Source organism: Lynx canadensis, chromosome F1, assembly GCF_007474595.2.
Source record: "Lynx canadensis isolate LIC74 chromosome F1, mLynCan4.pri.v2, whole genome shotgun sequence".
NCBI lineage: Eukaryota > Metazoa > Chordata > Mammalia > Carnivora > Felidae > Lynx > Lynx canadensis.
Genome location: NC_044319.2, coordinates 26,922,990 through 26,937,223, shown reverse-complemented (window position 1 = coordinate 26,937,223; position 14,234 = coordinate 26,922,990). Strand labels below are relative to the sequence as shown.

General features: G+C 44.4%; 1 protein-coding gene across 1 annotated transcript in view; it reads right to left on the bottom strand.

Moving 5' to 3' along the window:
* Nucleotides 1-13,559, bottom strand: part of STX6 (syntaxin 6) — a 51,739-nt gene extending 38,180 nt beyond the window's left edge. Inside the window, exon 1 of the mRNA XM_030302334.2 lies at nucleotides 13,299-13,559. Within this exon, the coding sequence (XP_030158194.1) occupies nucleotides 13,299-13,333 (35 nt within the window). The 5' untranslated portion in view covers nucleotides 13,334-13,559. The remainder of the gene's footprint in view (nucleotides 1-13,298) is intronic.
* Nucleotides 13,560-14,234: the final 675 nt, after the last annotated feature.

Genomic DNA, 14,234 nt, shown 5'->3' with positions numbered 1-14,234 from the left:
CACACAACCACCTGCAAATTCTTAGAGCAGCTTTAGTCGTCACTGCCAAAAATTGAAAACACCCAAGTGACAGCAACTCAGGCAGTTGCACCTGCCCTGACAAAAGCTCCGGCCAGCCCAGAGCGCCCAGACCAGTTTGAGTGTGACCCCCCCCTGACTCAAGCCTGGGGAAGATGGAGCGTGGAGTGACCTCCAGAAGGACCTACAACTCCCTTTCCCTCATTATAACGCTAAAACCTCCCCCAATCCCCCAATGAGGAGCGCAAGCCTCATTTACATAACATACGAAGCTCACACAGGCAGGTTTTCTTATGGTGCAGGCACCTTACACCCACCTCCACATTTGATGACAAGGCTCCCTTTTTAAATATTCATCCTAACCCTAAGTAAAAGGAACGCATCCATACTTGCTTGGGGAGTCACAGTTTTAGAAGTTATTCCCTGTGAACTCCTTCTTTGATGCAAATATTTCCTTTGTGCAACAACTCACCTGCTGTAGTTTTTTTTTTAATTTTTTAATGTTTATTCATTTTTGAGAGACAGAGTGCGAGTGGGGGAGGGGCAGAGAGAGGGAGACAGAATCCAAAGCAGGCTCCAGGCTCTGAGCTGTCAGCACAGGACCCGCTGTGGGGCTCAAAACCCACAAACTGTGAGATCATGACCTGAGCCGAAGTTGCATGCTTAACCTACTGAGCCACCCAAGCGCCCCTCACCTGCTGTAGTTTCTATCTGTGACTCACCAAGGAGTAAACTTGCACAGAACTTTTTAGGGGAGATGTATCGGTCCCATACCTTATTTGTGAGACGGTGGTTACGCATGACTGTATCAGTTTGTCAAATCTTGAAGAACTGTACACTAAAAATTAGGGTCAGTTTTACCGTAGGTAAATCATAACTTTTAAAAAAGAAAGGTCTTGGGGCACCTGGGTGGCTCAGTCGGTTAAGCGTCCGACTTCAGCTCAGGTCATGATCTCACCGTCCACGAGTTCAAGCCCCACGATGGGCTCTGTGCAGACAGCTCGGAGCCCGGAACCTGCTTTGGATTCTGTGTCTCCCTCTCTCTCTGCCCCTCTCCCACTCATGCTCCGTCTCTCTCTCTCAAAAACAAACGTCAAAAAGAAAAGAAAAGAAAGAAAGAGAGAGAGAGAGAGAAAGAAAGAAAGGAAGAAAGAAAGAAAGGTCTTCAAGGATAGATTTGACACAACTAACAATTTTTACTGTTTCAGGAAGGGCATTCTTAAGGGTACATGACCTCCCCCTCCACCCCCCTACTGTGAGGGAGGAACACAACGAGTACCAGACCGGTGTAGTGCCACGGCCTGGGTTTAGGTGACGGGATCAACAGTTTTATCTGCCACAGGTTTCTGCACCATTGGTGTAAATGTGAGTACAATGGAAAAAACAAACAACACCTGAGTTTTATTACGAAAAGCATTTTAAGCCAAGGGACTCTTCTGTGAGAGGGGCGGGAACCCCTTGAGATTCAAGGACCACACTTTCATAACCATAACTCTGAAGACACTGATAGACTTGAGGGGGAGGTGGGGCACATGCATGGATTCAATCCTAGCAGCACAGAGTGAAATCAGGGAGCTCTTAAGCATGTTCTGAAGAAGTAATCAAAGAAATGGCAGGAAACAGAAAAATGCCACAAAGCAATTCCAGGATAACATCCAACACCCCACAGGCCCAACTGGTCACCTGGCTTATTCCACTCTCAATCTCTTGTTTTTCAGTAAGTTTCATCTTTAGCTATCAGTTAGTGGCACAGACAAAAGAAAGGCAAAGTAGGCATTAGACTGCATTTCTAAGACACACGTTTCAAAGAATTACAAAAATGGGAACTATCGGCAATGGTTCAAATCTCGAAAAGCCAGAACCTGCCGTGTGTCAAGGAATCCCATTTTAACAGCAGCTAGAGGGGTCACTCAAAGTTTAAAACATCTCCCAACTTCATGTCAGCTTAGCATTAGCCTGGAAAAGAAGGCCTGAAAGGAGAATAGAAAACAACATGTGGCACAAATTCTTTTTTACGCCAAATATTAATGGTAACCAGAATTTTCCAAAGAACTTGGGATTTCTGAACGGTTTCAAGAGCCACAAGACACACCCAATAAATGTGCAAGACTCTAGTGACACAACTCAATTAACAACCATTTGTAAATATCTGGAGCTGAATATTTAAAATCACTAGGTATCCCCAGTAAATCAATTAACAGAACAGAGGAGAGAGAGAAAAAAAAAAGAGGAGTATATAACAACGTCATCGGCTTCAGATCTGTGAGGGTTTTAACGAGAAAGAAGAGAGCCCACTGAGTTTTCTTCACACTCCTTTCTCAGCAAGGGCGGGGGGTGGGGGGGGAGGAGCTGTTTCTCTAAGAACTGACTAGTTAGGTACTTCCCCCCCCACACACACACACAGAAGTCCAGCACAGCCCATGTGAACATGGCACCCTGGGAGGAGCACCACACCCCGTGAGGAGCACTTCACCCTGTGAGGAACACGGCACCCTGACCAAACAGCAGCAGCTGCTGACTTCCCAGGCAGCAGCGATCCACTTTTGTCTATGGTCTCCAAAAAGGTCAAAATCACAAAATATTGCTATCTTTTTCCTGTAAAGTCTGGTTTATCTATTTGAGGCTTTTCTTTCAACTGTGTGATGGGGACAACTGAAGTCTGACACCCAGAACTTTCCATGAGGGGCCAGGTATACCTTGAATTTTTGGAGCTCTTTGGCTTAGCAAACTTCCTGGTTAATAACAATCTGCTCACCAACAGCACTGGGAATCATGTCTGGCACCGTTTCACCAAAAACTCGCTAATTATTTTCCTAGGAATTACAGGTTTAGCTCTTGACCCAGAGAAGGTCTCCACAACAGTCAGGCCGATTTTCTGCTGCCACATCTGTTGCAGATGTTTCCAAAGTCGGTTCTTACACATCTCATGGGCAATGAGAGTCACAGTGTTGGAAAATGCTAGGGATGAAGCTCTTCCCCATCGCTGTCCACCAAATGGTCAATCAAAATCATGGGACTTGTCATATCCTAGTGGATTAAATTCCAAGAACACCAGAATGAAGGTCCTTTGCTGTAATCCACCTCAATGCCCAGGGAACTAGAGGTAAATAACTGTCAAAAGTGAAAACACAGTCTGTATCTTTGAAGAATGTATTTTTGGGGCAAAAATGAAGTCATCAAAGCTTTCGAAACCAGAGTCTTCCATTCATTATAAATAAAAAGTTGACACCGTCAGAACTAACCTAGTTTGTTTCCAAAGCCAGGCAAACACTAACCCTGTCATTGCTAGCTGAGCCTCTCCCATACAACGTTCCACTCTGCTCCACTATACGAAAGGGCCCACCCTCCCATCCAACCTCTAGGGTTAAAGGCAATACATCCAGATGTCCATAAAAATCACAAAGTTTTCTCATCCACATCTCACCAAGTTTATCAGTAAAGTTGGAGGAAGGAGTATCTCAGCCATTAGGGATTTTGAGTTTCGCAGAATCTTCCATTCAGCTACACCAACAAGTTGTAGGATAATTGGAGCTGCAACACCCAGCAAGCAGCCTTCTGATTTCTCCTTTCTTCTCAGATCATGCTGACAGACTCTGAATTGGCATCTGTTCCAGTTACAGTGGTTGTGTAACAACCGTCCCAAAACTTAGAGGTGTAAAACAACCAGTTATTATGCTCGTGGACTCTGTGGGTCGGGAAATCGTGCCGAACACGGAGGAGACGGCTGGTCCCTGCTCCACCATGTCTGGGGCAGCAAGAACATGTGCTCCTCGGGGTCTATGCCGTCTGTCCACATGTCTCCCTCGCGGCTTCAGTACAGCTGCACTCTTCCCATGTTAGCTCAGGACCCCCAAGCCTTGTGTCCTGGGTCAGAGAGATACAGGCAGAAGCTGTGCTGGTTGTCCTTCAGGACCTGAGCTTCAGGAGTCAAGCAGTGTCATTTCCCCCTCGCTCTGTCGGGTGAGGCAGTTACAAAGGTCTGCCCAGGTTCAAGGGAAAGGATCCCAGCTTGACAGAAGAATGCCAGCTTTGCAATCAGAGAAAAGCAAATGGGGCAGGATGTATACTGGGGTGGCCACCTTTGGACAAATACAATCTGCCCCAATACCGGTATCTGGGGCAGCCCTCGTTCTGCACAACTCTACCGACAGGTTCCTGTTTCATCAATATACTAGGAAAGGCACATGGTTTCCACTCTAGTAATGAAACGCCTGTAACCATATCACCGGCCCGCCCCATATCCTACCAACCTCGTTCTGCCACCAATCCCTCGTGCAGGGTGAGAGAGGAGCTCCGGTTACTGCTTGACTTCCACACTCACATCTTTTGTATTTAAGGGGAAAAGCACACACTCTCCTTTCACTTGACCTCACTTCATTTCCAAATTCAACTGTACTGTGATACCTTTTGCAATTACTCTTGTGGGGGAGAAACTGCCTCTGCTTAGTCACCTGCAGTTATATACAATTTTGACCTCAATTTGCTGCTGCTTCCACAACTCCCCGGGGATACTACCAATGACACTGCAGGTCAAAGTCACGAGTGGCTTGCACTCGTGCTCACTTTCAAGGTACTTGCCACCACAGCCTGTTTTCTTGAAACTCTCACTTCCTTTGTTTTTGTGTCATTGTGCTCTTCTAGTTTCTACCAGTTTTCTCTTTTCTCTTCCTCCACTTGGTCCCAGTGTTTCTGAGCACTTTTTTTCTTTTCACAGAGGGAGACGAGAGAAAGAGAGCAAGCATGTGGGAGGAGGGGGAGGGGCCGAGGGAGAGGGAGAATCTTAAGCAGGCTCAGCACAAAGCCCGACATGGGGCTCAATCCCATGACCATGAGATCACAACCTGAGCCAAAATCAAGAGTCAGAAGCTTAACTGACTGATCCCCCCAGGTGCCCCTCTCAGCACTTTTTACAGATTTTTTTACTCACAGGTTCAAAATGTCCCTTTAAGCTGATGACTCCCCAACTGCATTACCAACTTTAGCCACTCACCCAGGATTAATTCCTATATTTTTAGCTGCCCATAGGACCATTCTATTTGCCTAAAACCAAACTAATCCTATCCTGCTACAAAAAAAAAAAAAAAAAAAAAAAAAAAACAAGTATTAAAAAGATAAAACAGAAAAAACGTCTGCATCCCTTTCTAACTTCCCCTTTTCAGTCAATGGCGCCACTATCTTCCAAGACTTGAAACTTGTCTAGATGCTTTTCCTCTTAAACTTCTCACCTTGCACAGCTTCTACTGAAGCCCAATCACTGGATTTTAGATCTGGAAGGAACTTTCAAGATATCTAGTCTGCACTCGTTGAACAAATATGAGAATGGGGCTTGGGCATCTTGGCTGTTTGCCTCAAATGCTTCTGACCCTGACTATGAGGCGCCTTCCAGCACCAAGACCTATTCAATCCCATCTTTTCTAAGCCTCCAGACAATCTATTTTCTTTGTGGAATCAGAACACCTGGGTTTGAGCCCTTAACAGTTGTTTGCCCAAAGGCAAGTGAACAGTAACTGCTAGTTAAAACTGCCTCCTGATTAGGAACTTGTAACAGGAAACAGATTAAATTGAAACTCTTTCAGCTGGGTATTCCACACCTTCCTCCCCCAAACTGGCCGACTTTAATATCCAACCTGATTTCTCATTAAAACAAAATCTGTGTCACTTGGCAGGTCTCCTTCCCATCCTCCCCTTTCTCATTCCTGGCTCTAGACTTCTGCTTGCTGCTTCCCCAGCCAAGAGTCCCTACATCTCTGCAAATGAAAAGCAGACATTTCCTTAAGGCCCAGATTGAGACCCTATACTTGCTTCACTAAAATGTTATTGCCCAACATTCCCACTGGGGTCTTTACTTTTTTTACTCTCCATGGCATCTTAACCCTCTTCCAAAATCTTACACACAATGCATATTGTCTTTCGCCTACACTCCTCTGCGTTTCTGTATAGCATTCTCCAACAAGACTATAATTTCAGCCAAATATAGTATTAGGCATTGGATAAATTTGTAACAAATGTTTGCAAGGCTGTTTTTATAGTGAAACATCTGATTCTGATTTTTAAAAAGTAGAAAATGAGAGGTGCTTGGGTGGCTCAGTAGGTTAAGCATCCGACTTCGGCCCAGGTTATGATGTCACAGTTCGTGGGTTTGAGCCCTGCGTCTGGCTCAGTGTTGACAGCTCAGAGCCTGGAGCCTGCTTCAGATTCTGTCTCCCTCTCTCTCTGCCCTTCCCCCACTCACACTCTGTCTTTCTCTGTCTCTCAAAAATAAATAAATGTTAAAAAATAGAAATTAAAAAAGTAGAACATGAGATTTGACTTATATTCAAATTTATTAGATTAAAACTACTCTACAAACAAGTGATTTTTTTCAGTGATTATACTAATAGTTTTCTCAACATTGTGAATAAAATACACAATGCCTGCCTTCAAGGAACGCACAATCTAGCTGCAGAGACAGGTGCTGGCTAGAGAACACAACACAACATACACCATATTGCTCATCTGCTAACTTATGCCATTATTTCAACATTGATCCACAGCCAAGAACCTAGAAATTATCCTTATTCAGGTGCACAAAGCCTCCCAAACAGCAAAATATTAAGGAGCCACAACATTCGTGCCTTTTACCTATAGGAGAGGCTCACTTGGTACCAAGAGACTCTCATACCCAATGCTCAATGTTGTGGTTTTCTTGCCCTCTTCCGTTAGAAGTCACAAATTCTAAAAGGTTGCCAACAAGATAGGGGAAAAATACAGAATCCAAAACTCATCAAACAAGTACTGCATGCGTCCCTACTAAATACAAAGATGAAGTAGGATTCAAATACGGTATTTTTTTCACCTCACAATTTAGTACAGATTTCTTAAAATGAGAATCCCAGTACTATTAAGAGATTAAGGGAAATGGGTGGGGTGAGGGACAGAGTGGAGATAGGGGTGTATTCTGGAGGGCAATCCGGTAGTATGTACCAAAAACTTTAAAAATGTGCATACTCTCTGGGGTACCTGAGTGGCTCAGTCGATTAAGCAGCCGACTTCAGCTTGGGTCATGATCTCAGGGTCTGTGGGTTCAAGCCCTGCATCGGGCTCGGTGCTGACAGCTCAGAGCCTGGAGCCTGCTTTGGGATTCTGTGTCTCCCTCTCTCTCTGCCCCTCCCTGCTCCTCTCAAAAATAAATAAACATTTTTTTTAAGTGTGCATACTCTCTGAATTAGCAATTCTACTACAGGAACGCAGGCTATGGAAATAATCAGAAGCAGCAATAAAAACCTGTCAGGCATTCTCTTTGCCACTACATTAATTGTAATAGTGAAAAATCAGAAACATCACAACTGTCATCCTGGGTAATAAACTATATTGAATTTGTATGACAAAATACAACAGAGTCATTAAAAGCCCTCCTCACTGAAGACATTTAAAGGATATAAAAAGTACAGATTAAAAGATTTAAAACAGTATGATTCCAATTTCTAAAACAATTACTAAACAATATAATAATAATACACTTCTATATAAATCCCAGCCTTTCCACTGATAAGCTTATAAGCTTGAAGTTTTCTTTTTTGGTTTTTTTTTTTTTTTTTTTACTCTCTAAGTTTCATTTTCTTCCTTTGCGAAATGATAATAGTACTACTACTTACTTCATAAGGATTAAAAAGATAATTCCTATTAGGTTCTTAGAACAGTGCCTGATAATATAGTAAGAGATCAAAAACTCTATTAGTAGTATTGCCTAAAACTATTAATAGAAATAAAGATCAAAAAAGACACCAAAAGGAGTGCCTGGGTGGCTGAGTGCGTTAAGTATCTGACTCTTGATATCAGGTCAGGTCACAATTTCAGCTCAGGTTATGATCTCACTTATTCACAAGATCGAGTTGGGGGCTCTGTGCTGAAGGCTAGGGGCCTGCTTGGGATTCTCTCTTTCCCTTGCTCTCTGCCCCTCCCCGTTTTCTCTCTCTCTCTCTCAAAATAAATAAGCATTAAAAAAAAGACACCAAAATTTTAATGAATTATTTCTGGATGGTGGCATTTCAGTAAATTTTTTAAGGTTTATTTCTTTTGTGAAAGAGAGAGAGAGAGTGTGTGAGAAGGGGAGGGGTACAGAGAGAGGGTGGGAGAATCCCACGCAGGCTCCACACCGTCAGTGAGGAGCCTGACACAGGGCTCGAGGTCACAACCATGAGATCATGACTTGAGCTGAAATCAAGAGTCAGATCCTTAACCGACTAAGCCACCCAAGTTTCCTCAATAAATGTTTATTTTCCTTTTTATATTTTTGTTTCCTAATTTTCCAAAAGAAGCATATATTCCTCTAACATTATTTTAAATGTTACTCAAAAACCAGGGTTTTCCTCTTAGAAAGGGCAGCCAATTTGGATGGAAACATTTAAAAGAGAATGTCTGTTGGGCATTTAATATGTGCCCCCAACTGCTAGGCAAGTTACATGCATTAACTCATTTAATACCTTACAACTAATAAAGCAGGTATTGTTAAGCCAATTTTGTACCTTGCTAAGACATTTTGTACAAATAGACTCAAAGAGGAGAATTAACTTGCCAAAAGTTACACCAAATAATTGATAGGTGAGATCCCAACATTGGGTCAGCCTGATCACCAAAAACCAGTTCTTTCACCAAACTTCACTGCTTCCTGAAGTCAGATAAAGAGAAAAATTACACCCAGAATCCACTTTCCCTTTCTCTTCACCCAGCTTTATTCTCACTGAACTTATCACCACCTGACATACCACATATTTGTTCGTTTCCTGTCCTTAGAATGTAAGCTCCATAATGATGGGACGTTGTTTGTTCGCTGCTCTATACCCTCAGCTCCTGGCACACAAAACAGACCCTCAATATTTTAGAATAAAAGATTCTGAATAGAGAAATGATCTGACCATGTCCCTGTGGACACATCTGGTAGCAGTGGGAAGCTTGCTGAAGAAGTTGCTTACACGAGTCCAGGTAGGAGAGAACAAGGACATGAACCAGGGTAGAAGAACCATAACTAAAGAGGGAGATAAGATTCTAGAGATAGCTAAGGGATGGCACTGACAGAACACAATGCCTAGTGGACATGGGACGAAGGAGAATGCAGAGTCAGGAGTAGAGAGCTAAGAGGAGGAAGGCCTGGTCAGGCATTGGGAGCAAGGGGGGAGAGAGTGGGGTCAGACTGACCTGGATGTGCACAGAGTACCTGACATAATGGGAATAATCAATCTCACCCAGTGAGAACGCATGGAGAGGATCCACCAGAGAGGCTAGGTTAAGGGCAGGCTAGAGGTGATTCAGTAAAACCTGGAGTTTCAGGGACCGAGTCTGGTGGTATAAATACCACTACGAATGTCTACTCCAGGTAGAGGCTGGCTTCATGTGTCCTAAGAGCTCAGCTGCCCCATTGTGGTCATTTTCTCCTCTGTGTTCTGGGATTCTCCTCTGAACAGGACGTTCGTTGATAGTGTTCAAACCCCACAAAACTAGCCTCAAACATCCAGGCACTAAGAACTACACATTTAGATTAAAACAGCTTTCTATCTGGTCCCCTTCTTAATCTTTCCTCACATTGATGCATCCAACACTACCATCAAATTAATATTCCTAAAAAAAAAAAACAAAAAAAAAAAACACACAAAAACACTAATTTCACACCATTTCCTAGATTTAAAAATCTCCCATGGCTTCAAAATGAGACTCTCCTTGACCCTATTCTACCTATACTGTGAAATATTAACAGTGTGAGTAGAACTAGGCAGTTCAAATTTGAATCCTGGGTCTACTACTTGTTAGCTGTGTAACCCTAGGCAAATAACTTAACCCCTCTATGCCTCCTCAGGTCCTCATCTCTAAAATGTGGCTAGTACTCACATCACAGAGCTGCTCTTATCAAGTGAAAATTTTGATAGTGCTTACTTAGCACAAACTGCCTGGATAGGAGTTGCGTCCCCTAAACGTTTGTTATTATTATTACTTCCCCCAAATAAACTTCCTACACACCTGAGATGCTCTCCTTGATAATTTCTAATACACAATGCCCATCTCAGGGCCCTTGCTGGCAGCGTTCCCACCCATGAATCACTACTCCTTAAGCACCACCACCACAACCACCACCACCTTTGAGTATTTATTTAACATTTATGCTGTATATTCAAAGTGCTGGGTTGGAAGTACAGGAAAAATAAACAGCCCCAACCCTCAGAGCTCATAGTCTAATAATGAAAGACAGCCAGAGGAAGAGGGGCAATAATGTGTCACAAGGGCCAAGGGAAGCACTTCCTGGAGGCAGTGCAGATGCTTACACTGAATCTTCAAAGCTTAGTGGGTGAACCAGGCAGAGTGGGTGCGTGTGAAGTAAGAGCGCCCAGTATCGGGTCAGACTCACCGTACTGAGTCTGACGTTGCGCGAGCTCTGAGCTGAGGGTAGGCAGAGTGGGCGGAGGGGAAAGGACAGCTGGATCATGGTGGCCATGAAGTGTTTGGACTTTGTTCTGTAGGCAACAGGCAGCCACTAAAAGATGTGAAGTAGGAAACCCCTGCTTGGGTTCTAGAAGAGCTAGAACCCAATATGGGCTCCACAAGTGACTACTGAACACTTACAATGCACCAGTAGGATGAAGGAACTGATTTTTTTTTATTTCAATCAATTTAAATTTAAAAACTGATACGCCATTCAGTTACTGGAAAATTTTTAAGTATGTTTGGAATATTTGGGTATGTGAATCTGCTTTTTCAACTATAAATTTAATGAAATCTAAATACAGATCAAAGATTTCTGATGCAAATTTAGTGTCCAAATTGAGCTGTACTATACATGTAAAATAGACACCAAATTTGAAGACCAGGTACAAAAAAATAAAATATCCCATTATAATCTTCTCTTTTATGTTTATTTTTGAGAGAGACAGAGTGTGAGGGGAGGAGGGGCAGACAAAGAGGGAGACACAGCATCCAAAGCAGGCTCCAGGCTCTGAGCTGTCAGCACAGAGCCTGATGCAGGGTTTGAACTCATGGACCAAGAGAGCATGACCTGAGCTGAAGCCAGACACTTAACCAACTGAGCTACCCAGGCACCCCCCATTATAATCTTTATAATAATCACATGCTGAAATATTTTGATTATATTAAAGATGACATTAATATTAATTTCACCTGCTTCTTTTTAGTTTTCAACATGGCTACTAGAAAATATCAAATGGCATATATGGCTCACGTTATATTTTAGACAGCTCTGATCCAACAGAACCAAAGGCAGATGACCAGAAGCAGGCAGACCAATTAAGAGACTCATTTTAGTAAGAGTCCAGATGAGACTCGGGCCTGAATTCACTAAATTCTACCCATCTTCAAAACCTAATCCAAGACCTACTACTATCTCTAAAAGCTTTTCCAATCATAACCATTTCTAATGAGTTGCTTTTCTCAGAACTACTGGGGCACTTAATCTTCTGTAGCATTCGCTTCAGCGCTTAATTTATCACCTGTCATTTCTACTTAATTTTGGGGTGAGTTGCTTCTCAGAACCATAGCTGCTAGGCTAAGAGCCATAACTTAGGCATCTAATTTTTCTACACCGTGCGATACATTTTCAATATTAATAAACAGAGGTACATGGCTCCCCAAATATTCTCTCACAGTCTGGAAGTATTGTGAATCTCTTTCTTCAGACACCTTAAGGGCATGAGCTAACATGATATAAAGTCAACCAACAATCCAGGCCAGTGTTCCAATACAACAGTGATATCTAATCAGTGAGCAAGCATTGGTAGAATGTATTAGATACTATCAGGAAAAAAAGGCCAAGATGGCAGGGCAATTTAGCATTTTTGCAAATTCCATTAAAAATCAAACAATTTCTGATTCTCTCTGCTTTCCACTGCCAGAGACAACCTTTGCAACCTAAGCATTAAGAATATCCCTTTAAGGAAAAGACACACAGGCTTTGATATTTAAAAATGAACCCCGAAACTAATCCTTCCAACAAATAACACATTTTCCAAGCAGAGAGCCACATATTACTAATCAATCTACAACTTGTCACTTTCCCATCTACCTTAAAGTAAGATGAAGAAACCCCTTTTAAGAAAACGTTAAGAAGTGTATAGATTTTACTGTATCATGGATAACAAAGTCCTTCACCTAAAGTACCATGTGAATTTTCTGAGGAGAATCCTTAAAAAACACAAACACTCAAGCAACTGGTCAGCTTTTACCACTACAGAAATAGGAAGCTAGTAGCAACTAGTTGCAAGCAAAGGGACACTTCGTGATTACTAGTACTGATCTTCTGGGAATTTAGTAGTTCTCAGATTTTTTTTTTTTATGTCTAACACTTAAAACATAGAAGTGACAAGTTACAACAACATAAGAATCCATCTTTCTTAATGGCTACAAAGATAATACAACAAAGTGCAAACCAAGTTTCTACCTCCAAACAATCAAGCAATCAAAGATGGAGTCAGGACAGCTCATAGGGAAAAGTTAAGGCAGTTCTGTTCTGAAAGGCTGGATAAGAATGGGGGGAACCTGTCAAATAGCCTGGATGAAATCAGGGAGTTAAAAAGAAAGCGCTCACTTCCTTTAGCACTGTGGGAAAATCCCAGTTGCTAATATAAAGCTGAGGAAAGTTTAGTTTGGCTGATTTCATTTTGTTTTCCTTCCAACATCATCGCCGAGTTCGAACGGCTGCTTTCCTCCCCTCACATTACTCAGTAAAAACGCCCCCACTGAATTGAGTTGTCTTCCGGAGCCGTGCTCCCCCGCAGCCCAGCCTACAAACGTGCTCAGGCGCCTCTGGGCATGTTGTGGTCTCACCAGTCTGCGGGCCAGAGCTCCAAACTCAATGGACAATGGGAACTCACCCCCATCAACGCCAACTACAAAGCTCAGGAGGGCCATTTCCCTTTTCCTGCCCAGATGCTGTTTTCCCTCCTTCGAAGTAGGGCCCCGTGCTCCACCGGAGCCCCAGTTGGGGCTAGGACGCGCGTCTCCCTCCCCACCTGCAGAGCTGCTGGTCCCCTCGAACCCCAAATAAGTTGTATCTCGGCGCACAGGCCAAAGAGGACCTCCTTCCCCAGGGGCTTGGCTGGGGACATGGTTTTCACAGTCCAGGTAGGACTGGGAAGGGATGTCTCTGGACGCTTGGTCATGGCCCTGCAGGCTAAGCCGTCCCCACTGTCCCCTCCCTAGCCTCCACTTGTCTCCCCTCCCCCTCTGGCGAGGAGAGCGGGGAGGTGCGGGCTGGCAACACGGCCACCTCCTCCTCCAGTGGAGACCGCGGGGACACTCACCCTTTCACCACAAAGAAGGGGTCCTCCATGGACATGGCGTCCCGGCCCCCGGCTGCCTCACGCCTGCTCCGTGCACCGGGCGCCCGCGCCCTCCGAGCCTCCCTCTGCCCACCACACCGGCCTGCCGCAGCCGCCGGCGCCTCGGCCTGGGGAACCCAGAGCAGCTGGCGCGCGCAGGCCGGGGAGCACGGGACCGCCGGTGGTCCAGCAATCGATCCCCCAGAAGACCGAATCCCAGTCTCCGACGCCGGCCCCCGCGCCTGCCTCCACCCCCGGCTCCTCCCGGCGCGTCTGGCAGACTTGACCCCGCCCCCGGGACCTGCGGCCTCGTCCAACCACGAACACGGGCCCGCTGCACCACTTCCGCACCCGCGCTCACGTGACCAGGGCCGGCCCCGCCTCCCGTCGGCGGAGCCTGGGCGCCGCGTCGAGCAACCCTGGAGGCGGGGCTCTGGGGTGGGTGGAGGGCCGGTGTTCCCCCGCCTCCCTACTCAGGTTTCAGGGGAGGTGCTGCTCGCTCCCCCATTGGGGTTGGTTAGGTTTTCAAGACATACACCCCAGTACCTGATTTGCACAATCCTTTTACCTTTCCTATACTTTTAACACTTGATTTTGATAACATATGATTTATAAATCCATCTCGTCCTCGACTTGCATTAAAACGAGCTCATATAACATTATCTGACTATGATAATGTTGCACAATTCCTTTATGTGGGTCTTAACTATGTGTCCCGCAATGTCCTAAAGGCTGTATGTGCGTTATCTCAATATTCTTGGGGGGAAGGAATTATTTCCAATTTGTAAATGACAAAGCTCAGACATTTCAAGATTTCCCATGGTCACACACCTGACAGGGCACAGCCATAGATTCTGTGCACTTTCCACCAGACTGGATGTATTTTCTAATGTGTGCATTGCGCAGGTGAACAGTAAG